The 25,018-nt window shown below is 37.8% G+C and overlaps 1 protein-coding gene and 1 pseudogene across 12 annotated transcripts in view; both read right to left on the bottom strand.

Moving 5' to 3' along the window:
- Positions 378-1,062, bottom strand: LOC100394814 (selenoprotein K pseudogene; annotated as a pseudogene).
- Positions 6,206-25,018, bottom strand: part of MFSD8 (major facilitator superfamily domain containing 8) — a 45,030-nt gene continuing 26,217 nt past the window's right edge. For 9 of the 12 annotated variants that reach the window (XM_054252941.2, XM_078366527.1, XM_078366525.1 and 6 more), the window contains 5 exons: positions 21,782-21,890; positions 18,872-19,006; positions 12,951-13,054; positions 12,615-12,862; positions 6,206-9,243 (listed from right to left, as the gene is read on the bottom strand). In XM_054252941.2, the coding sequence (XP_054108916.1) occupies positions 9,037-9,243; positions 12,615-12,862; positions 12,951-13,054; positions 18,872-19,006; positions 21,782-21,890 (803 nt within the window). In that variant the 3' untranslated portion in view covers positions 6,206-9,036. The remainder of the gene's footprint in view (positions 9,244-12,614; positions 12,863-12,950; positions 13,055-18,871; positions 19,007-21,781; positions 21,891-25,018) is intronic. The other 3 variants (XM_008992725.5, XM_078366528.1, XM_078366531.1) reach the window with 1 other exon arrangement.

Here is a 25,018-nt window from a genome sequence, read left to right as displayed (position 1 = left end):
ATATCATCTCATCCATAAATACCCTTTAGAAATAGCCATAAAATCTGGCGCGGTGGCTCACACCTGTAATCCCAGCACTTTGGGAGGCTGAGGCGGGCAAATCACGAAAACAGCAGATCAAGATCATCCTGGCCATGGTGAAACCCCATCTCTACTAAAATACAAAAAAAAAGTAGCCTGATGTGGTGGCATGCACCTATAGTCCCAGCAACTCAGCAAGACTCTGTCTCAAAAAAGTAAAGAAATAGCCACAATATCATTATACCTAAAAAGTAAGTTTTCATTACATAAAGTCATCTAACATTCAACCAATGTTCAATTTCTCCTGATACTTTTACTGAAAAAAAATTGTTTGCTTGAGTCAAATTTTTTTTTTGTGCTAAATACACAGGCTTTATTTTCTTCAGTTTTTTCATGAATTTAATATAAAGATGAGGAGTCCATTGTGCAACCTAAAAATTTACTTATTAATAAACTATACAAAAAGGTAATGAGACAAACATGTACATTTATGGAACTGCATGTCAGTCAGGCCAGTTCCCTGCAGAGGGAATTCCTGGCATGACGTCATTCATCTGTGAGGACACAGAACAGTCCTTGTTTAGACATACACATTCATCACTTCTCAGCATGATCAGCCTTCCACTTCTTGATGGTTTCCTTCTGCTATGAATGCACATGTCCAGTTGTCTGCTTCTTAGAGCAGACATTTACCTTCCTCATCCACCAGCCATTGGAGGAGGACTGGGGCCACGCAGATGATTGATTCTACCCATTCTTTGGGGAGGGTTTCCTGGTGGCCCTCTTCCATCATCATATCTGGAATCAGATGAGTTTCCATAGCTTCTTCTTTTTTTCAAGTCTTGCTGAAGCAGAGTTTTGAAAAATAAAACCACAAACTCAGCTATTCCCCAGAAGAAATCTGTTATCAAAGATAATCTCCATGGAGACTGATTCCGGCTGTCCAACACTTGTCCGTTCGAGATGTAAACCATCTTGTCCCACTTCCCCGCTTCGGAGCGACAGGGCGCCTGACCCCTCTCGGTTTCCGTACCTCCTTCTCTTGAGTCAAAATTTAAACAAGATCTACATGCTGCATTTGATTGATAAGCCTCTTAATCTTTTAACATATACCCCACTGCCACCAGTTTTTTTCTGAAATTAATTTGTTGAAGAAACTGAGGTGTTTGTTCTACAGCATTTTTCACATTCTATTATCGATTTAACTGATTACATTCCCATGGTGTGTCATTTAACATATTCATCTATCTTCTCAATTTTCCAAAAGATGTAGAAACTTCATTAGATTTAGTTTCATTTTGGGGAAATGGGGACAAGTGAGACAAGAATAGTTCTTAGCTGGGGTTGTTTTTACTATAATAACTAGCCTCTTTATATTAAGATTAATTTAAGCACTATCAGCTTGGGCTGGGCAAGGTGGCTCATGCCTGTAATTCCAACACTTTGGGAGGCTGAGGCGGGAAGATGCTTGAGCCCAGGAATTCAAGACCAGCCTAGGCAACAGCACAAAACCTCATCTCTACAAAAAAAAAAAAAAAAAAAAAATTTTTTTTTTTCTTAATAGCCAGACATGGTGGCAGTGCTGGCAGTCCCAGCTACTGAGCAGGTTGAGGTGGGAGAATCACTTGAGCCCAGGAGTTTGAGGCTGCAGTAAGCCATGACTGCATCACTGTACTCCAGCCTGAGCAACAGAGGGAGACACTATCTCTTAAAAAAAATTTGCTATCAGCCTTGTCCCTGCATTATAAAGCTCCCTATAAGGCTTTTATTCTTAATGATGATCATTTTAGATTCATGATTTCATTAGGGATTCCAAATAGTGATATTCTACTTTTATCATTCCTTCTGAATTTTCTGTCATCAGTTATTTGGTTAACCTGAAATAAAGATGATACAAAGAAGGCAGGCCAAATGAAATGCTTCATTCTTTATTTTTTTTGAGACGGAGTTTCACTCTTTTTACACAGTTGCTGGAGTGCAATGACGAGATCTAGGCTCACCGCAACCTCCGTCTCCTGGGTTCGAGCAATTCTCCTGCCTCAGCCTCCTGAGTAGCTGGTACTACAGTCATGCGCCACCATGCCCAGCTAATTTTTGTATTTTTAGTAGAGATGGGGTTTCACCATGTTGACCAGGATGGTCTCGATCTCTTGACCTTGTTGTGATCCACCCGTCTCAGCCTCCCAAAGTGCTGGGATTACAGGCTTGAGCCACCACACCCGGCCGATTCTTTTCTTTAAGACACTGTTGCCCAGGCAGGAGGATAGTGGAATGATCATTGCTCACTGTGGCCTTGAACTTGGGCTCTAATGATACTTCCATCTCAGCCACCTGAGTAGCTAAGACTACACGTGTGCACCACCACATTCGCCTATTATTTTTTATTTTTTGTAGAGATGGGGTCTTGCGATATTGCCTGGGCTGATTTTGAATTCCTAGCCTTAAGTGATCCTCCCGTCTTGGGCTCCCAAAGTGCTGGGATTATAGGTATGAGCCACTGCATCCTGCCCATTCTTTCCTTTATAAAGAACTGGTGCTCTAACAGCTTCAGAAGTTGACTAATAATGTTATGTGTTTTTGGCATATTTATAAACTCATGGATGTTTTTTAAATCAACTTTTGTGGTAAAATATACACACAATTTTGCCATTTTAAAGTGTACAATTCCGTGCATTAAGTGCATTCACACTGTTCTGCTACTATAACTGCTGACAGCTGTTATACCTTGGTTCTTGTCTTCTTCTTTTTTTTTTTTTTGAGACAGGGTCTGCTCTGCTGCCCAAGCTGGAGTGTAGTGGGGCACAATCACAGCTCACCACAGCCTTGACTTTCAGGGCTTAAGTGATCCTCCCACCAGAGCCTCTTAAGTAGCTGGGACTATAGGCACATGCCACCGTGCCTGGCTACATTTCGTATTTTTAATAGTTTCGCCATGTTATACAGTCTGGGGTCTTGTCTTCTTAGTTTAAAAGAATTTAAACAAGAGACACACAGCAAAGAAGATGCAGTATAGGGCAATTTATTGGAAAGGAAAAAGAATATTTTGAAAGTTAAGTGCAGAGTAGACAGTACACCCTGAAAGAGAAAGGATTTGCGGGGGCTACTCATAAGGACGAGACAGTGTTGATTATGGCTAAGGAGCTGGGAAGAAGTGTTACTAGGACGCATATTCTGAGTGGCATCCTGGCTGCATATGTACAGTAGTTGTACATGCTTGTTCATATGTTTCATGTCTTATTAGCATCTTAAATCTCCACCCAGGGATGTGTTTTTCACTATTACGACAAGCAAAGGGCCAGTTTTAGGACAGGTTAAATCAAATTCCCTGCTGAAGATCGCTTTTCTTGAATGAGCGTAACTGCAATGCAAATGCTAAGGCTTATTGTGTCGGTTATATGGTGGCCACAGTTGCCATGTCCCACGGACGTGGTCACTTCCTTGACCACACCTATCCTGCCTCATAACCACTATCCATTTCCAGAACTTTTCATCACCCCAAATTCTGTGCCCATTAAATAATAACTTCCCACTCACCCCTCTGTCTAGCCCTTGGTAACCTCTGTTCTACTTTCTGTATCTATGAATTTGGTTATTCTGGGTAGCTGGTATAAGTGGAATCATACAATATTTATACTTTTGTGTATGGCTTATTTCACTTAGCATAATGTCTTCAAGGTTCATCTATGTATCATGTATCAATATTTCATTCCTTTTTTGGGCTGAATGATATTCCACTGTATTTACATATTGTACCATGTTTGGTTTATCCATTCATCCACTGATGGATTCTTGAGTTGCTTCTACCTTTTGAGTATTGTTAATACCTTTCTTTAGCTTTTTGTGCTGAGTACATAATTGGTTTATTTTCATCATTTTCATTGATATAGATATTTAATGTTACTTATTTTCCTCTGAAACCTGTTTTAGTTGCATCCATTCTGATGTCAACTTTTCAGATTATTTTTTCAAGAAATTCTGTGATTTCAATTCATATTTCTTCCATGACCTAAGTTTGTTACAAAATGTTTTTCAAATTAATTTTTAAGGAAGTGTCAAATATATACAGAAGTAAATGGAATAGTAAAATCTATCTCTGTGCACTAATCACTCAGCTTAGAAAATTATCAGCTTATCAAATTTATTTCACTATCTGCTCATTTCCTTCCTGAAACTGTATTAGTATTGTTTGGCTGTATTGCGATGGGATATGTTCTAAGAAATACATCTTTAAGTGAGTTCATTGTTGGGTGAACATCGAAGAGTGTACTTACACAATCCTAGTTTGTATAGCCTACTACACACCTAGGCTATATGTATAGCCTATTGCTTCTAGGCTACAAATCTGTACAGCATGTTATCTTGCTGAAGATTGTGGACAATTGTAACACAGTGGTATTTGTGTATCTAAACAAAGAAAAGGTACAGTAAAAAATGTGGCATGAAAGACAAAAAATGGTCCATCTGTATAGGGCATTTACCATGAATGAAGCTTGCAGGACTAGAATCTGTACGAAGTGAGTCAGTGAGTGGTGGGTAAATGTGACAATACACTTAGGCTATACTAAATTTGCAAATAATATATATATATATATTTTTTTTTATTGAGATGGAGTCTTGCTCTGTCACCCAGGCTGGAGTGCAGTGGTGTGATCTCGGCTCACTGCAACCTCTGCCTCCCAGGCTCATGTGATTCTCCTGCCTCAGCCTCCTGAATAGCTGGAACTACAACTGTGTGCCACAATACCTGGCTCCTTTTTAAATAGAGATGGGATTTCAACATGTGGGCCAGGTTGGTGCTGAACTCCCAAACTCAGGCGATCCACCTGCCTCGGTGTCCCAAAGTACTGGCGTAATAGGTGTAAGCCACCACCCCCAGACAAAAAAATATTTCTTTCAATAATAAGTTAACCTTAGCTTACCGTAACTTTATAAGCCTTCACTTTTCTAACTTTTTGGCATTTTATAACACTTAGCTTAAAACACATCATACAGCTGTATAAAAACATGACATTCTTATTCTATAGGCTTTTTTCTGTTTTTAAAAAAATTACTGCCGAGCATGGTGGCTCAAGCCTGTAATCCCAGCACTTTGGGAGGCCGAGACGGGTGGATCACGAGGTCAAGAGATCGAGACCATCCTGGTCAACATGGTGAAACCCGTCTCTACTAAAAATACAAAAAATTAGCTGGGCATAGTGGCACGTGCCTGTAATCCCAGCTACTCAGGAGGCTGAGGCAGGAGAATTGCCTGAACCCAGGAGGCGGAGGTTGTGATGAGCTGAGATCGTGCCATTGCACTCCAGCCTGGGTAACAAGAGCGAAACTCTGTATCAAAAGAGAAAAAAAAAAAATTACTTTTTCTACTTTTTTTTTTTTTTGAGACGGAGTTTCATTTGTTGCCCAGGATGGGTGCAATGGCACCATCTCGGCTCACGGCAACATCCATCTCCCAGGTTCAAGTAATTCTCCTGCCTCAGCCTCCCAAGTAGCTGGTATTACAGGCATGCACCACTACACCTGTCTAATTTTGTATTTTTAGTAGAGACAGGTTTTCTCCATGTTGGTCAGGCTGGTCTTGAACTCCTAACCTCAGGTGATCCACCTGCATTGGCCTCCCAAAGTGCTGGGATTACAGGTGTGAGCCACCGCACCTGGCTTTTTCTTTTTAGTATAATCACCTGAACCTGGGAGGTGGAGGCTGCAATGAGCTAAGATTGTGCCAAGGCACTTTAGCCTGTGCGACACAGCAATACTCCATCTCAAAAAAACAAAATAAAATAATGGTACATAGTATATTAAATACATAAACCAGGAACATAGTCATTTATTATCCAATAGTATGTTACGTAACTGTATGTTCCACACTTTTATACAATTGGCAGTGCAGTAAGTTTGTTTAAACAAGCATTACCAAAAACAGGTAAGGTGCTGCTCTATGATGTTACAATGGTGATAGGATTCTCCTGCCTCAGCCTCCTGAGTAGCTGGGATTACAGGCACCTGTCATCACACCCAGCTAATGTTTGTATTTTTAGTAGAGATGGTAAGTAAGCCTCATGAAGGTAGGAGATCTATGTGTTTTGTTTACTGCACAATCCCCCAAAATACATAGTAATTGGCACCTAGTGGGTACCCTGTTAAATATGTATTGAAAGCACAACTGAATAAAGTGTAAACGCTTAAGTTATATATGCAAAATAATCTTGTTTATTAGAAAATGAACATTCACAATGTAAAGTAGATACTAAATTACAAATAAGTCTTCAGTAGTCAAAAATGGTGTACGGAATTTCTTTTCAAAATAAGTTAATCTATTCTTGAACAGAGGCAGATAAATAGTTTATCCTTGTTAAAACAAAAAATTACAGATTTCACTTTATGTAAGAGGTAAGTTTTATATGAACCAGAAGAGTTTATTTTTAAATGTAAAACTGAACAAGATAGAATGGAGTTGCTTTGAGAAGTTATAAATCCCTTCAAAATATGAAAATCATCCTTTCTTTTCAAGTTTAAATTTAGGCTTCAAAAACATATTTTCTCTTCTTAAATATGTACTACTCTTAACAATATATCATACCTTAAAATCTCCTGTCATCACTTTCTACTTACACTCAACTTGTCCTACTCAAGAAGACATCAACAGAGTGATTTTTTTCCTCAAACTTTACCTCCTTGCTCTTTTCCCAATCTCATGTTACTTCCTTTTGTCTTCTTTTGTGCCAAGATGAGCAAGGTATAATCCTCTAAAGAAGAAAATGCTCTCAATAAAAAGGAAAATAACAGTAATTTATGCAAGGTTATAGTTTATCTAAATTTTAATAAATATTATAAATCTTTGGAAGCTGGGAAACTTTTCTATGGTATTTTCTTGCTGGAAACAGGCTACTAAAAGACAAAAGCTCTAGTCAGTGGACTTATGTTTCCCAAATATTTCTGCTAATAGGAGTCACTGGTATAGGTAAGTTACCCTACAACTAGCAATTAATTGAAACTGCAACTTTCTGGGCTATTTTTATTTTCCTCACTATGAAAAATACAGTGGTTAAGACTGTGGACTTTAAGGATAGACTGTTACTTAGACAAGTAACTTCTCTGTGCCTCCATTCTTTCATCTATAAAATGGGAATCATAATAGTATCTTCACTTAATAAGACTGCTGTAAGAATTAAATTATATGTTACACATTACCTGGAATATGGAAAGCACTCCACAAATGTTTGCCCCATCATTTTCATCATTACTATTATTGCTGGTTATTTCTGTAATGCACACTATGCAAACCAAGGGTGGAGTTTACTCTTTAAGATTAGAAGTGACCCAAAAAATGTAAGACACAGAAAGCAGCTGCAGAATAACAGGTAAGAGGGATGCCAGATTTGACCAAATAGCCAGAAACCTGGCTGTCGTTCTGATAAATCTATGGACGCAGTCTTGCTATGGGCAGAAGAGGAGAGTGAAAACAGTTTCAAAATTTAATCGTAGAATGATTCTATCAAATTAAGCCCTTTTCTAGAGTTGAATAAAAACTGACTGTAAGAGCACAGCAAGTTTAGTATAAAGTGCAGATTACATATTTTTAAATTTTTGTTTTTATTTTATTTTTTGGAGAGACAGGGTCTCGCTTTGTTTCCCAGGCTGGTCTTGAACTCCTGGCCTCAAGCAATTCTCTTGCCTTGGCCTTCCAAAGTGCTGGGATTACAGGTGTGAGACACTGCACCCAGCCTATGAAGTGCAGATTATAGTGTTTATTCTCAGATTTGAAAATATTTCTAACTTAAAGTAGAAAACATTTTGAAAGTATTTAGAAATATTTTTGCATTTTCTATAACACTAATTATCCATATACATAGTTCTCTACTAGTTCTTTTTATCAGCATTCAACTTATGTAGAGGTAGAACTATAAACATACAGAGTGTTGTTTAGCCAACTTAACGTAAACTCAGTAAACTGTTAGATTAAAGCCATTTTGCCTCAAATACTTATTAACCTGACTAGATTGGAGTTGTCAGAGATCATCCAAATTAAAAATCCAACTAATATTCTGCAGCTCTAAACAGCTATGCAGACAGATTGAAAACTGTTGGGTTCCTCCCCGCCACTACTAAGAGATGGGAAAATAATCTAATTAAAGTGAATATTTTTCTCCAATTTAAGGGGGTTGAAAAATAGCAATAATTTTAAGAAACCATTTACTGTTTTGTGTATACACACACACACACACACACACACACACACACACACACACATCTGGATTATGTTTCTAAAGTGAATTACTGGCATTTGAAAGAAAAAAAGTAGGTAGCCCTGTTAGGGTAACTAATAGGCAGTGAAATATCTTGATCTCTTAATCCTCTGTATTGCTCAAATATTAGCATTACTCATACTTATATATTAATGTAGAAGTTACTTAGTGAAACCCTAAACTAAAATAAGGCAGAGGTGCAGTATTAGGAGAAAGACTCACAGAAAGCAAGGTAGGATGTTAGGTGTGCTAAATGGAAAATATAAGTGTTATGATTTTTATTTCATAAGGGAACTTTATAATAGAAAATGCATTTTTTAATAATAAAAAGCAGACGTCTTTGAATAAAAATGCCTCTACCCGGGTTCTTAAAATTCTAGAATTCTATTCTGCTATGGCTAATTCTTACAGAACCCTCTTCTGGTTCCACTGTATATTATTTTAGTGACACTTCTGCAGTTTGTATTAAGAATACAACTTCACATTTATACATCATTGTCTATCCACTCATTAGTTCATGCAATCTCAAAAAAGTATTATAAGAAGAAGATTTCATTTCTGAGATAAGGAAATTATGATCCAATATGTTTTTATATAACCTACTATTCATAATTACATGCAGAATTCTATTAGTCAACATATGTTCTTGTTCTTCAAAATCTGCAATATCTGTAGTCTGATTCTTGGAGACTGGCTCATCACAAACGCCTAACAGAGTTTTAGACCAGGAAGTGCCATACAGCAAGTACTTTCCATCACAGTCTCAGCTAGTTTACTCCTGAATCCTCCCATACCTTACAGAAAAAGCAATGAGTCTTTTGTAAACCACTCCTAGGAGTGTGATGGTGAGCACCACTATTCCACACACAAGGCAGAATGCCCATCGTGGTCCCCAGTGAGCGTACACTTGACTGATGAACACAGGGCCAAGAATCCGGGCTCCACTTCCAGAAGCTGTTAACCAACCCATGTACACACCCTGCGGGGGATAAAATGGAGGATAAGCAGATTGATATTCAGGTTTACTTATTTAAAAATAAAGAAATGCTACTACCAAACTACAGCAAACTTACGAGAATCATTTCTCCATCTTTTACTTTTAAATTAAACATAAAATGCCTTCTATAAATACAACAGTTGATATTAAGTCAGATTAAGAAAAATAAAAGGAGTGTAAAAGTGAAAACTTAATGTCTGCCAAAACCCTGGGAATAATCAAATTGATTAAAACACCTTTTAAAGCTAACATTTATTTTGTACCTGCTACATGTCAGTCACTGAGGTTAGGTGCACTACATACATCATTTGTAATGTTCACAAGTTTCAATGACAGGTGTTATCACTGTTTAACAAAGGTAGAAGCTGAAACTCAGAAAGTTTAAATAACTTGTTCAAGACGTTTGAAGCCATATTTGGCTGACTCCACTATGCCACTTTACACTCTACCACAACGCCACTCCTACAACTTCTGTATTCAAAACAATAGCCCACACAAACTACCCAAGAATGTTCAGGGCAGCATTGCTTTTAATAGCCTCAAATTGAAAACAACCTGTCAGTGGTAGATTAAGTGAATAACCTATGGTAAACTTAGTAACTGGAATGCTAAGCAGCTACTTTTTTCTATTAATTTTTCCTTGCCCTGTCTTATGGTGCTAATAAGCAGCTATTTAAAAGAATAAAGTCTTATATATAGACAATAAAATCTTATGAAAATATCTTTATACACTGACATGGAAAGAAAGCTGTAACATATTAACTAAGTTAAAAAAAAAACCTATCAAGATGCAGAAACAAGTATAAACCCATGCAATATAGTCTGTTTTTTCTTTTTTTTTAAAGGGATAAGTGTGGATATGTCTGGATAGGCATAGAAAAACGTCTTGAGGCATACAAATTAATAGTAGCTGACTTTGGTGAGGTAAAGCTAAGGAGAGCCTTCATTGTCTGTTAAATATATTTCTAAATTAATTGAATTTTGTTACAACTATTATATATTGCTTTTGTAATAAATAAGATTTTATTCTTAATTTTGGAAAATTAAAATAGACTCTATTAGGTTAAAAACAAACCCAGAAATTAACACCAAAATGTTTTATCTCTATTCCTTATAACTTGAAAACACAGGTATTAATTTTTTCTCCTTCTTTGCCTTATTTCAATAGAGAAACACTAATTTCTGCTCTGAAAATGTAAAGCTATTTAATTTTTAAAGAGGAAGATAATATTTTTATTTTGTGGCCATTTAAATGTCTGTTATTAGAAAGAGTTACAAGTGGCCAGGCATGGTGACTCACACTTGTAGACCCAGCACTCTGGGAGGCCAAGGTGGGAGGATCACTTGAGCTCAGGAGTTCAAGACCAGCCTGGCCAACATGGTGCTACTCCATCTATACAAAGATAAAAACATTAGCCAGGCCCAGTGGTGCACACCTGTGGTCCCAGCTACTTGGGAGGCTGAGGCACAAGAATTGTTTGAGCCCAGAAAACAGAGACTACAGTGAGCCAAGGTCACACCACTGCACTCTGGCCTGGGCAACAGAGCAAGACTCTGTCTCAGAAAAATGAAAAAAAAAAAAAGAGAGAAGTAAAACCTAGAGATAATCTAAATGCATAGTAATAGGAAAATGATTGTGAATAAATGATGGTACATACATAAAATGGAATATAATGTTTCCAGTAAAAATAATTATCTGGGCTGGGCACGGTGGCTCACACTTGTAATCCCAGCAATTTGGGAGGCCAAGGCAGGTGGATCACGAGGTCAGGAGTTTGAGACCACCTGGCCAACATGGTGAAACCCCATTCCTACTAAAAATACAAAAATCAGCCAGGCGTGGTGCTGGGCGCCTGTAATCCCAGCTACTCGGGAAGCTAAGGCAGGAGAATTATTTCATTTGAACCCAGGAGGCAAAGGTTGCAGTCAGCAGTAATCGTGCCACTGCACTGCAGCCTAGGCAACAGGGGGAGACTCCACCTCAAAAAAAAAAAATAGTAACAATAACAATAATAATAATTCTCTAAGAGAAAATTAAATGGTATGGGAGAATATTCACAATGCATTTTTAAAAAGCAGATTACAAAATAGTATCCATTATACTATTTTTTTTTTTTTTAGACGGAGTTTCACTCCTGTTACCCAGGCTGGATGCAGTGGCGCAACCTCTGCCTCCTGGGTTCAAGCGATTCTCCTGCCTCAGACTCCCAAGTAGCTGGGATTACAGGAGCGCGCCACTATGCCCAACTAATTTTTGTATTTTTAGTAGAGACAGGGTTTCACCATTGTTGGCCAGGATGGTCAAGATCTCTTGACCTTGTGATTCACCTGCCTCGGCCTCCCAAAGTGCTGGGATTATAGGCGTGAGCCACCGCGCCGGGCCGATACTATTTTTAAAGTCCTATTTTTGTGTTACATGCACATACACATTCACATAGGCATAAATAAAAGACTGGAAGTGTAAACGTAATTTTGCCAAAATGTTAGTAGTAATTTTCTCATTGATAATTTTTCATTTTCCTTCTATATTTTTTCTAATTGTTTATAAAAATATGGAAAATCTTATTTTAAAATTATAAAATATGCATAAGCTGCTGTAAACTTTTAAGACTATTGTGTTTTTATCTCTTAGTAATTGCCTAGGGCTAGATGAAAGTAAGCCTAGGTCCAAATCCGGTTATCAATTTTGGTTGCCTAACTCTTGCCTAATTTAAGAATGAGTTTCAGAAATTTACACCTCGAAAAAAAAAAAAGGAAAAAGAAATTTACCTCAGATTTTTTTCCCTATGAAGATGATTTTGAGCTCCCTAATCTCTAAGTTCAAAACATCTTTGAGTTGTAACTTAGGGTACTGTTTGTACATTTCAGCATATAAATCTTGTAAACATCTTATAGAAGTTGTGGGATTTTTAAAAATTTTAAATGCTGGTTGGGCGCAGTGGCTCACGCCTATAATTCCAGCACTTTGAGAGGCCAAGGTGGGCGGATTGTCTGAGCTCAGGAGTTTGAGACCAGCCTGGGCAACATGGTAAAAACCCGTTTCTACTGAAATACAAAAAATTAGCCGGGTGTGGCAGCGTGTGCCTGTAGTCCCAACTACTCGGGAGGCTGAAACAGGAGAACTGCAAGAATCCGGGAAACAGAGGTTGCAGTGAGCCAAGATCGCACCACTGCACTCCAGCCTGGGCGACAGAGCGAGACTCCATATCAAAAAAAAAAAAAAAAAATTTTAAATGCTGAATATGATAAAAATCCCCAAAATCAGTCTGTGTAAAAATAAAGAATGGCAGCAAAAAATTTGAGTGTTTACAAGTATATTTTCTATAATTGCAATGTTAGGGTTCCTGGCTTACCTGAGGTTTTGGTCCCAGAATTTTTGAATATAATGTATAGGACATAAGATTGCAGACTGGATAGCCTATTCCAATTAGCACAACTGATGTGAGGAACTGGGCTAGATGGATCACTGGGGTGTAGAGGCACCAGGCTTCTTCAATCGAGCAACCAGTTGGTCTTTCATTGTGATCTTCCATTGGAGACTTCCAAAGACCAATAATAATTTCCCCAAATGTGGTATTAGGGATTGAATTATTATGCAAATCTGAAAAAAGAAAATCAGTGCAGTGCATTACTTGTTGATTTTTGATAAATAACAGAGGCTAACACTATAAAATTATGTATAGCTATACCTTCCCACTGTATTTTGGGAAATTGATTTCCCCAAGGTAACAAGATAAAGAAGCCAACCCATACAACGATGAGTCCTCCTAGTAGAATAGCACGCTCGCCAATCCTGTTAAAGAACAGAAACTCTGTAATTTTAAAATAAAACATTAAAACATAGCTTCATTATTCATAATTTTAAAAACTGAAAATAATATCTTGTACTTTTAGTGATATATCCATTAAAAAGAATGCTAAATATAAATTTCCACTAATAACCAGGACACCTCCGAAAAATGGCTGACTTAGGTCTGGTACAGGAAAAGTAGAAGATGAGCCTGAGATCTTTCACAGCAAAAAGCACAGATGTTACCCGTGACTACCAGGTCATGAGTGTTTTTGATTCAGCCAATTTGAAGAAGCTGGCCAAAATGTGACTATATGAATACCAAAACAGAATAATAATGGCAATGGATTGAAATACATGTGAAAGTATTATCATCTGTGGCCTGGTACAGTGGTTCATGCCTATAATCTCAGCACTCTGGGAGGCCAAAGGGGGAGGACTGCTTGATGCCAGGAGTTCAAGAACAGCCTGGGCAACATAGCAAGACCCCATCTCTACAAAACATAAAAAAAAAATTAGCCAGGAGTGGTAGCAAGTGCCTGTAGTCCTAGCTACTCAAAAGGTAGACGGGCAGGAGGATTACTTGAGCCAGGAGGTCAAGGCTGCAGTGAGCTGTGATGGCACCAATGCACTCCAGACTGGGTGACAGAGCAAGACCCTGTCTCTAAAAAAAAAAGTTATTATAATCTATGAATTCATAGTATATTAAAGTACTCTTTGATCACTTTTGGAGGATGTTAGAGAAACAACTCATTAGTTTTAAAAACCAGTTACTAAAAGGAAAGAATCAAGGCTTTATCTTGCCTTTCCTATACGACTGTAGCTCAGGTTAACCAAATAGTTGGTGAGGGAAACAGTCTCTATGAAAAGTATTCTAGCAAATAAATAAAGGAACAATAGAATTAAAATACCAGAATTTTGCAATGATCTATTAATAAATGAATGTATCTAGGATAGTCAATGGCTACTTACATATTAAAAGATAAATATTATATCTCTTCTGATATAAGCACATATCCCCACCTATAAAGTATTCTTGCCAAAAAATTGAACCCAAGTTTCATCAAGCTGCTAGATCCAAGAACTAATTTTTTAGAAATATAGCAATCATGTCATCTGCAAACAGAGACATTTTGACTTCCTCTCTTCCTATTTGAATACTCTTGGTAAGAGACAGCGTTCCTTTTTTTTTTTTTGAGATGGAGTTTCGCTCTTGTTACCCAGGCTGGAGTGCAATGGCGCGATCTCGGCTCACCGCAACCTCCGCTACCTGGGTTCAAGCAATTCTCCTGCCTCAGCCTCCCGAGTAGCTGGGACTACAGGCGCGCACCACCATGCCCAGCTAATTTTTGTATTTTTAGTAGAGACGGGGTTTCACCATGTTGACCAGGATGGTCTCGATCTCTTGACCTTGTGATCCAACCACCTAGGCCTCCCAGAGTGCTGGGATTACAGGCGTGAGCCACCGCGCCCGGCCGGCATTCTTGTCTTGCGCTGGTTTTCAAAGGGAATGCTTCCAGTTTTTGCCCATTCAATATGATATTGGTTGTGGGTCTGTCATGAATAGCTTATTATTTTGAGATACATTCCATCAATACCTAGTTTATTAATAGTTTTTAGCATGAAGCATTCAAAGACTTTATCCTGCAAGATTGGCAAAAAGAAAAAAAAAGAGTTTTTGAGTGTTAATGATTGGGTGTTAAATTTTATCGAGGGCCTTTCCTGCATCTATTGAGATAATCGTGGTTTTTCTCATTGGTTCTGGTCATGTGATGGATTACGTTTATTGATGTGTGTTGAACCAGCCTTGCATCTCAGGGATGAAGCCAACATTATTGTGGTGGATAAGCTTTATAATGTGCTACTGGATTCAGTTTGCCAGTATTTTATTGAGGATTTTCACTTCAATGTTCATCAGGGATATTGGCCTGAAATTTTCTTTTTCAGTTGTGTCTCTGCCAGGTTTTGGTATTAGGATGATGATGGCCTCATAAAATGAGCTAAGGAGGATTCCCTCTTTTTCTATTGTTTGGAATAGTTTCAGAAAAAATGGTAACAGCTCCTCTTTGTACCTCTAGTAGAATTCAGATGTGGATTCGTCTGGTCCAGGACTTTTTTTGGTTGGTAAGCTATTAATTCCTGCCTCAATTTCAGAACTTGTTATTGGTCTATCCAGGGATTCAACTTCTTCCTACTTTAGTCTTGGGAGGGTATATATGCCCAGGAATGTATCCATTTCTTCTTGATTTTCTAGTTTATTTACATAGGGGTGTTTATAGTATTCTCTGATGGTAGTTTGTATTTCTGTGGGATCAGTGGTCCCCAAAATCTCCTTAAGCTAATAAGCAACTTTAGCAAAGTCTCGGGATACAAAATCAATGTAAAAAAGTCACAAGCATTCCTATACACCAACAATAGAGTGCCAAATCATGAGTGAACGCCATTCACAATTTCTACAAAGAGAATAAAATACCCAGGAATACAACTTACAAGGAATATGAAGGACCTCTTCAAGGAGAACTACAAACCACGGATCAAGGAAATAAGAGAGGACACAAACAAATGAAAAAACATCCCATGCTCATGGATAGGAAGAATCAGTATCATGAAAATGGTCCTACTGCCCAAAGTAATTTGAAGATTCAATGCTATTCCCATCAAGCTACCACTGACTTTCTTCACAGAATTAGAAAAAACTAATTTAAATGTCATATGAAACCAAAAAAAGAACCAGAGCCCACATAGTCAAGTCAATCCTAAGCCAAAAAACAAAGCTGGAGGCATCACGCTACCTGACTTCAATCCATACTATAAGACTACAGTAACAAAAACAGCATGGTACTGGTACCAAAGCAGATACATAGACCAATGGAACAGAACAGAGACCTCAAAAATAACACCACACATCTACAACCATCTGATCTTTGACAAATCTGACAAAGACAAGCAATGGGGAAAGGATTCCCTATTTAATAAATGGTTTTGGGATAACTGGCTAGCCATATGCATAAAACTGAAACTGGACCCCTTCCTTACACCTTATACAAAATTAACTCAAGGTGGATTAAAGACAAACGTAAGACCTAAAACCATAAAAGCCCTAGAAGAAAACCTAGGCAATACCAATCAGGACATAGGCATGGCATAAGACTTCATGACAAAAACACCAAAAACAAAGGCAACAAAAGCCAAAATAGACAAATGGAATCTAAACTAAAAAACTTCTGCACAGCAAAAGAAACTATCATCAGAGTGAACAGGCAACCAACCTACAGAATGCGAGAAAATTTTTGCAATCTATCCATCTGACGAAGGGCTAATATCCAGAATCTACATGGAACTTAAACAAATTTACAAGGAAAAAACAACCCATCAAAAAGTGGGCAAAGGATATGAACAGACACTTCTCAAAAGAAGATATTTTGCAGCCAATAAACTTATGAAAAAAAGCTCATCATCACTGGTCATTAGAGAAATTGAAATCAAAACCACAATGAGATACCATCTCATGCCAGTTAGAATGGCGATCATTAAAACATCAGGAAACAACAGATGCTGGAGAGGATATGGAGAAATAGGAACACTTTTACACTGTTGGTAGGAGTGTAAATTAGTTCCACCATTGCAGAAAACAATGTGGCAATTCCTCAAGGATCTAGAACCAGAAATACCATTTGACCCAGCAATCCCATTACTGGGTATATACCCAAAGGATTGTAAATTATTCTACTATAAAGACACATGTACACATATGTTTACTGCAGTACTATTCACAATAGCAAAGACTTGGAACCAACCCAAATGCCCATAAATGATAGACTGGATAAAGAAAATTTGGCACATATACACCATGGAATACTATGCAGCCATAAAAAAGGATTAGTTCATGTCCTCTGCAAGGACATGGATGAAGCTGGAAACCATAATTTTTAGCAAACTAACAAAGGAACAGAAAACCAAACACTGCATGTTCTCACTCATCAGTGGGAGTTGAACAATAAGAACACATGGACACAGGGAGGGGAACATCACACAATGGGGCCAGTCAGGGGGCGGGGGGCTAGGGGACAGACAGCATTAGGAGAAATACCTAATGTAGACAATGGGTTGATGGGTGCAGCAAAGCACCAGGGCACATGTATACCTATGTAACAAGCCTGCACAATACGTACATGTCTCCTAGAATTTAAAGTATAGTAAAGGCCAGATATGGTGGCTCACGCCTGTAATCCCACCGTTTTAGGAGGCTGAGGCAGGTGGATTACGAGGTCAGGAGATAGAGACCATCCTGGCCAACATGGTGAAACCCTCTCTCTACTAAAAATATAAAAATTAACTTGGTGTGGTGGCGCACACCTGTAATCCCAGCTACTCAAGAAACTGAGGCAGGAGAATGGGTTGAACCCGGAGGCAGAGGTTGTGGTGAGCTGATATGGCGCCACTGTACTCCACCCTGGGCAACAAGAGCACAATTCCATCTCACACACACAAAAAAAGACCGAAAAGTGAATATGAAGATAGGGAGTAGACTGGTGAGCCCAGGCAACATAGCAAGACCTTGTCTCTACAAAAAGTTAAAAAAAAATTAGCCAGGCATTATGGCACATGCCTGTAGTTCTAGCTACTCAGGAGGCTGAGACATGAGAACTGCTTGAGCCTAGGAGTTCGAGGCTGCCATGAGATATGATCACACCACTCCACCCCATCCTGGGCAACAGAGTAAGACACCACCCTTTACAAAAAGGAAAAGAAGAAATGAAAGAAAAGAGAGAATAGATTGATAGTTACCAGAGGCCAGGAATAACAGTGGGGAGAAAAGCAATAAAGGTTGATTAATGGGTTCAAATATATAGTTAGAAGAAATAAGACTTAGTTTTTAATAGATCAGTAGAGTGACTATAGTTAGGAATAATCTAGTATACATGTCAAAAGCTAGAAAAGAGTAATTCAAATGTTACTAGCATAAAGAAAAGGTAAATATTTAAAGTGATGGTATTCCAGTTATTTTGATTTGATCTTTATATGAATGTATCAAATTATCACAGATACCCCAAACATATGTATATCTACCATGTATCGATTAAAAAACACTTACACTGAACACAGTGGCTTATGCCTGTAATCCCAGTACTTTGGGAGACTGAGGCAGGAGGATTGCTTGAGCCCAGGAATTTGGGACTAGCCTGGGCAACATAGTGAGATACTGTCTTTACAAAAAATAAAAATAAAATAAATTAGCCAGGTATGATGGTGCCTGCTTATAGTCCTAGCTATTCAGGAGGCTGAGATGAGAGGATCACTTGAGCCCAGCAGGTCAAGGCTACACTGAGCCATGATTGTACCACTGCATTTCAGCCTGGGCAACAAAGAGAGACTTTGTCTCAAAAAAAAAAACTGTGTGTGGTCTGGGAAAAGCCACAAATTATATTTGCCATAATGATGATATAGAATATATACACTGTGGATAGAAGTTCTAGAACAAATAAGTTTGGCATTTACATTTTCCAAACTTAACCACTGAATCTTTTTTGTTACACAATGTATATTACAATACAGTAGAACAATGGTCTGTGAAATACACTTTCGGGAAAACATAACATACAAAAGATAAAGTGAGTCAATTATATACTTTGTAAGAAATTTTGTTTTGCCAAAGAAATGCTGTATAAAAATATTATGATCTCTTAATCAATTTTAAATGTGTGTGCAAAAAAAAGCTTTCAATTACTTTCCTGGTACATCCATTTGCATTGTTAGCTCTGTTTTTTGTTTTATTTTTTAAAAACAGACATAAAACAAAAACAAAACCACTTAACTTACTTTCTGGAAAATAATTTAACTCCTAAGAAAATAACAACTGCCTCAACTCCAAGAGCAGCAAGTATTATGCCATCATATAAGACAGCTTGTACTTGAGTCCAGGCATACATATCCATTGTTAATGGAGTAACGATGCTAAGAAAAACAAAAACAAAAATTATTCTTATTTTATTTGAATCATAGTAACTGTTATACTTAAAGTGAAGTAAAAGTTTTAATAATGACAGCTACACATTCAAGAATTTGCATGAGTTTTAGCAATGACAACAGACTTAAGCAAAAGTTTGAACACATTTTAAGCATGTTGTTGTTACATACCTAAGTAATTAAGTCTGCCTACTCATATTTTACTTTATAACGTTTATTTTAATTATATAACTAATATAGCCACATTACAGAGAGTCTAAAAAAAAGGAAAAGGAATAAACCAAACCAATCATAATGCCTACCATTCTAACATTTCTAAATAATCATGGTCATATTTTTAATTAAATTACTCTCTTTCAATGCAGTAATGTTATATCATTAGAATATACTGGATTTTTGAATGTATATATTTTTTCCTTTACCTCTGAATGTCTCTTCCTTTGCATGACTATATCCTTCCTTGCCAGGTTTCTCTCCCTACATTTGATCTCTTTCTATTAACTGACTACAAAATGCAATTTATATTTACTGTATTTTATTATTATTTTTGAGACACCAGAGTCTCACTCGGTCACCTGGGCTAGAGTGCAGTGGCATGATCTCAGCTCGCTGCAACCTCCATCTTCCTGGTTCAAGTAATTCTCCTGCCTCAGCCTCTTGAGTAGCTGAGACTACAGGCACCCACCACCACACCCAGCTAATTTTTGTATTTTTAGCAGAGACAGGGTTTCGCCCTATTGGCCAGGCTGATCTTAAACTCCTGACCTCAAGCAATCCACCTGCCTTGGCCACCCAAAGTGCAGCAATTATATTTCAGGCGTGAGCCACTGCACCCAGCCTGAAATTTATTTAATATTGTTAATTGGTATGTTATTGTTTAATGGGTATGGAGCTCCTGTTTAGAATGATGAAAACATTCTGGAAATACTGGTCCTGGTTTCACAACATTGTGAATGCACATTATGCTATTGAATTGTATGCCTTAAAAATAGGATGACAGTGCTGGGACGCAGTGGCTCACATCTGTGATCCCAGCATTTTGGGAGGCCAAGGTAAGTGGGTCACTTGAGCCCAGAAATTCAAGATCAGCCTGGGCAACATGGGGAAATCCTGTCTCCACAAAAAATACGAATGAACTAGCCGAGCATGGTGGTGAATGCCTGTAGTCCCAGCTACTTGGGAGGTGGAGGCTGGAAGACCACCTGAGCCCAGGAGGTCGAGGCTGCAGTGAGCTGTGATCACACCACTGCACTCCAGCTTGGGAGACAGAGTGAGACCCTGTCTCAAAACAATGCAAAAAAAGTTAACACAGTAAATTTTATGTTATGTATATTTTCCCACAATAAATAACTGCCCCCGAAAAATCAGATGAGCTGGAAGTTTCATTATCTCAATAATTTTGAAAATAAAGGCCAGGCACGGTGGCTCACACCTGTAATCCCAGCACTTTGGGAGGCCAAGGCAGGTGGATCACGTCAGGAGTTCAAGACCAGCCTGGCCAAGATGGTGAAACCCTGTCTCTACTAAAAATATAAAAATTAGCCAGGCACAGTGGTGGGCACCTGTAATCCCAGCTACTCAAGAGGGAGGCTGAGGCAGGAGAATCGCTTGAACCTGGGAGGCGGAGGTTGCAGTGAGGTGAGATTGCACTACAGCACTCTAACCTGAGTGACAGAGCAAGACTCCATCTCAAAAAAAAAAAGAAAAGAAGAGGTCAGGCACGGTGGCTCACGTCTGTAATCCCAGCACTTTGGGAGGTCCAGGCAGGCAGATCATGAGGTCAGGAGAACGAGACCATCCTGGCTAATGTGGTGAAACCTCATCTCTACTAAAACTACAAAAAAATTAGCCAGGCATTGTGGCATGTGCCTGTAGTCCCAGCTACTCAGGAGGCTGAAGCAGGAGACTTCCCTGAACCTGGAAGGCAGAGGTTGCGGTGAGCCAAGATCGCACCATTGCACTCCAGTCCAGTCTGGGCAACAAGAGCAAAACACTGTCTCGAAAAATAAAAGAGAATAAAAACACCAAGCAAACCTACAAGTACTAACATAAAAATGACACAATGTAGTTCTTCACATGTACCCCAAAACCTAAAATGCAATAAAAAAAAATGACACAATGTATTAATAAGAAAATAAACCAAGTTGTCAAATGATAATATCATATAATCTATGTAAGTTTAAAAATACAAACTAAAGTATTAGCAGGGGTCTCTTTCACAGAAATGAGTGGATATAGAAATATAGTTGTAATACTTGGGATTTCAATGTACTATTTTTATAATTTCATAGAAAGTTATTTTAAAAATAAAAGAGTCATACGATAAAGGTGAATAAAGCCTGCACAAGGCAGAGATTTTGTATTGTACTAGGTTTTTTTCCAAGATCAGGAATTAAATTGAGTTAAAATTGCCAGATTGAACCATATATACATATATATATATATGAAACTATAGAGCTTAAGGTTAATTGAATCATGACACTAAAGTTTCATAACTATTTACCATAAAACTTAGATGAAAGAAGAAAGATTGGTGAAACAGATTCTTTTATAAGAAAGTAAGATAAGGTAGTAAGATTATGTACAAAGAATTAACTACATTTAAGTTAAAAGCCACAAAACATATATATACTTTTTACATCACGGTAAGAAAAATATGCCTTACATAAGATTTTAATAACATCTATATGCCTATTTAACACTGCATGAAGAAGTAAAGGTTAATACATAAACTGATTTAGATGAAGATGGAATAAAACTTACGTTTCAAAAAGGGCAAAGATAAATAGAATCACAAAAAACAGAACATTGATGGCCACAACAGCAACTTGGTCAATATTTCCTTGGGGAACCTGAACTTCATCTGTACTTTCTGTAGGTAAATCGGAGAAAAATTACATTACCTATATATCTAATTTTTCTTATGACACTAAAATAATGTAGAAATTCACTGTGGCAAATTTTATAAATAAAAATTTTTAAAAATTTTAGGCTTCAAAGCAGTTTAAGAATAAGATAATTTATTTATTTTTATTTTTTGAGACAGGGTCTCACTCTGTCACCCAGACTAAAGCACAGTGGCATGATCACAGCTCACTGCAGCCTTGACCTCTCCAGGCTCAGGTGATCCTCCTACCTCAGCCTCCCAAGAATCCAGGACTACAGGCATGCACCACCATGTCCAACTAATTTTCGTACTTTTTGTAGAGATGAGGTTGCACCATGCTACCCAGGCTGGGCTTGAACTCCTAAGCTCAACCAATCTGCCTGCCTCGGCCTCCCCAGGTACTGGGATTACAGGTGTGAGCCACTGTGCATGGCCAACAATAAGATAATTTATATGACAGAAACAATTTTTAAATGGCATTTAAAAGCAAAGTGAATTTTCTTCCCAGGAGATAGACTTAAAAATCCTGTTATCTTAAGAAATACTCAGATATATTTTCTACTTGGTATATCTCAATCCAAAAACAGGAATGGAATTTCTAGAACTCTATAATATAGTGATCTCATACTAAATATATGTACTTTAAATTTCAATTGCAGATTTTTTCCACCTTACTTAAATCTTAGACTTATAAGAATTTCATGCAGAACTCCAGTAGTTTATTAAATCGGTTCCCAGTTCTATGATTTACTCCAATGGATATATACATATATTTTGAATTTCAATGCTACATGAAATTAGTATTCATGGCCAGGCATGGTGGCTCACGCCTGTAATACAAGCACTTTGGGAGGCCAATGCAAGTGGATCACCTGAGGACAGGAGTTCAAGATCAGCCTGGCCAACATGGCAAAACCCCATCTCTACTAAAAATACAAAAAACATTAGCCAGGCATGGTGGTGCATGGCTGTAATCTCAGCCACTTGAGAGGCTGAGGCACTAAAACTGCTTGAACCCAGGAGGCTCAGGTTGCATTGAGCCAAGACTGCACCACTGCACTATATCCTGGACGACAGAGAGAGACTCTGTCTCAAAAAAATAAAATAAAATAAACAACAAGATATTAGTATTTGTAAAGATCCTTATGTTTTCATTACCATTTAAAAAACCCTTATCATATTTCTGCAAAAAAATAGTCATGATTTGATGGTGGTTTTATAAATAAGGAGGACAAAGTAAGTGTACTGATTTCTCATCTTGAACAATGTCGTTAAGCTTACTACATGTTTGGCTATTCTTGATGTAACTGAGAAGAATGCACACATATGTATCTACTCATACATATTCATCACGCTGTTTTGTAATTTATCTACTTATTCAGAAAATCAGTTTTTCACACAAATAAATACCAAAATAAGCCAAGTATTAATATATAAAATATTACTAAATATGTTCACTTATGCTATCTTAAATTGTGTGTACTATCAGTTGGGGGGGGTGCTTTCCTAAGATGCAGTAAGGTTCTATGATTTTATTCATAATAATGCCTGCCTTTCTAGCTCAGAATTCTTGAGGAGTTCCTCCTCCAACAATAGGTAGATTTGGAAATAGTCTGCTATACTTAAAAGGAATTAAGCACCCTGGACACTCAACATAGCCTTATGACCTTCCTTTACAATTACACAAAGAGAACTGGTCACCTTTGTCCAGATCCTTTTCCAGGGCTAGGCCCTGATGCTTGTGGCTCCTGTATTATTTTGGATAGACCTCTCTGACTCTTAACGACCACCTAGAAGTCAGTCTTTACACCTTCAAATCAGTATCAACATTGCCCCAAGTCAGACTGGAGTTTGCTTCAGAATATGCTCTACTAATATTTATATTTTTAATAGAGACAGAGTTTCACCATGTTGGCCAGCTTGGTCTTGAACTTCTGACCTCAGGTGATCCACCTGCCTCGGCCTCCCAAAATACTTGGATTATAGGCATGAGCCACTATGCCCAGCTGGACTGTAGTTACACTTTGAAGATCTTCTCCAAAGATCGTTGTTGTTGGGTGCAGTGGCTCATGCCTGCAATCCTAGCATTTTGGGAGGCTGAGGCAGGCAGATCACTCAAGTCCAGGAGTTTAAGACCAACCTGGGCAAGATGGTAAGATCCCATCTCCATTAAAAAAAAAAAAGTTATTTGTTGTGTATTAAAATACAAATTTAACTGGGTGGGACATCTTTATATTAAAGCATTATTCAAATTTAATTGGACATTCTGTGTTTTATATTTATTATATATATATGTTTTACATTTCTTTATTGACTCCCCTATTTGGAGAAGCAACATCCTACGTTTTATAGGCAACCCTATTAGGTCTTACCCTAAGCCTACTGAATCAGAATTTGCATCTTAACAAGGTTCCCAGGTAGTTTCTAAGCACATTAATGTCAATGAAGCACTGATTTATATCATTATCCCCTTCCAACTTCTGAAATACTGATTTTTACATATGTTACCTTTGCCATACCTCTGCCTCACTCTCTTAACTTCCTCCTTCCTTTTTCCTGATAGCTCCTTGAAGTCAGCATCCTATTTTTTCACCTTTGAAAAAAGTAGTGTATATCCACCTGCTGGCACTTCACCTCTCATTCTTTTTATTTTTTATTTTGAAAGTTTTCAAACATATTCTTACATATTCATCCTTCAGATTAAACAATCTTTTGCCACACTTGAATCATTACCCCATCCTTTCTCTCACTCCCTCTTTGCTGCTATAGTGTTTTTCACTGGGTGACTGATAATTTTATCTCTAGCTTTTATTTCTACAGTCAAAATTACAAATGCCTGAGACTTTTTAGTTGTTCTAGAGTAGCAACATATTTAGCTTGATCCAAACTGAAATTTTCTTCTCTTTGCATCCAACGTCCCTTCCTGAATTCTTGTTCGCTCTCACTCTTCCAGGTGATCTAGAATCAAAACCTGGCAGAAATGTCGACTTCCTCTAATCCTTAATATTCTCTATCTAAATATCTATCTTGATTCCTCCTTCAACAACTTCTACTTATTTCTTCTCCATTCTCAGTCATTGCCCTACTTCAGGCCTAGTCAAAATTAATACTTT

The sequence above is a fragment of the Callithrix jacchus genome, chromosome 3 (assembly GCF_049354715.1).
Source record: "Callithrix jacchus isolate 240 chromosome 3, calJac240_pri, whole genome shotgun sequence".
Classification (NCBI taxonomy): domain Eukaryota; kingdom Metazoa; phylum Chordata; class Mammalia; order Primates; family Cebidae; genus Callithrix; species Callithrix jacchus.
The sequence above is the reverse complement of the archived record's forward strand: the minus strand, read 5'-3'. Positions and strand labels throughout refer to the sequence as shown.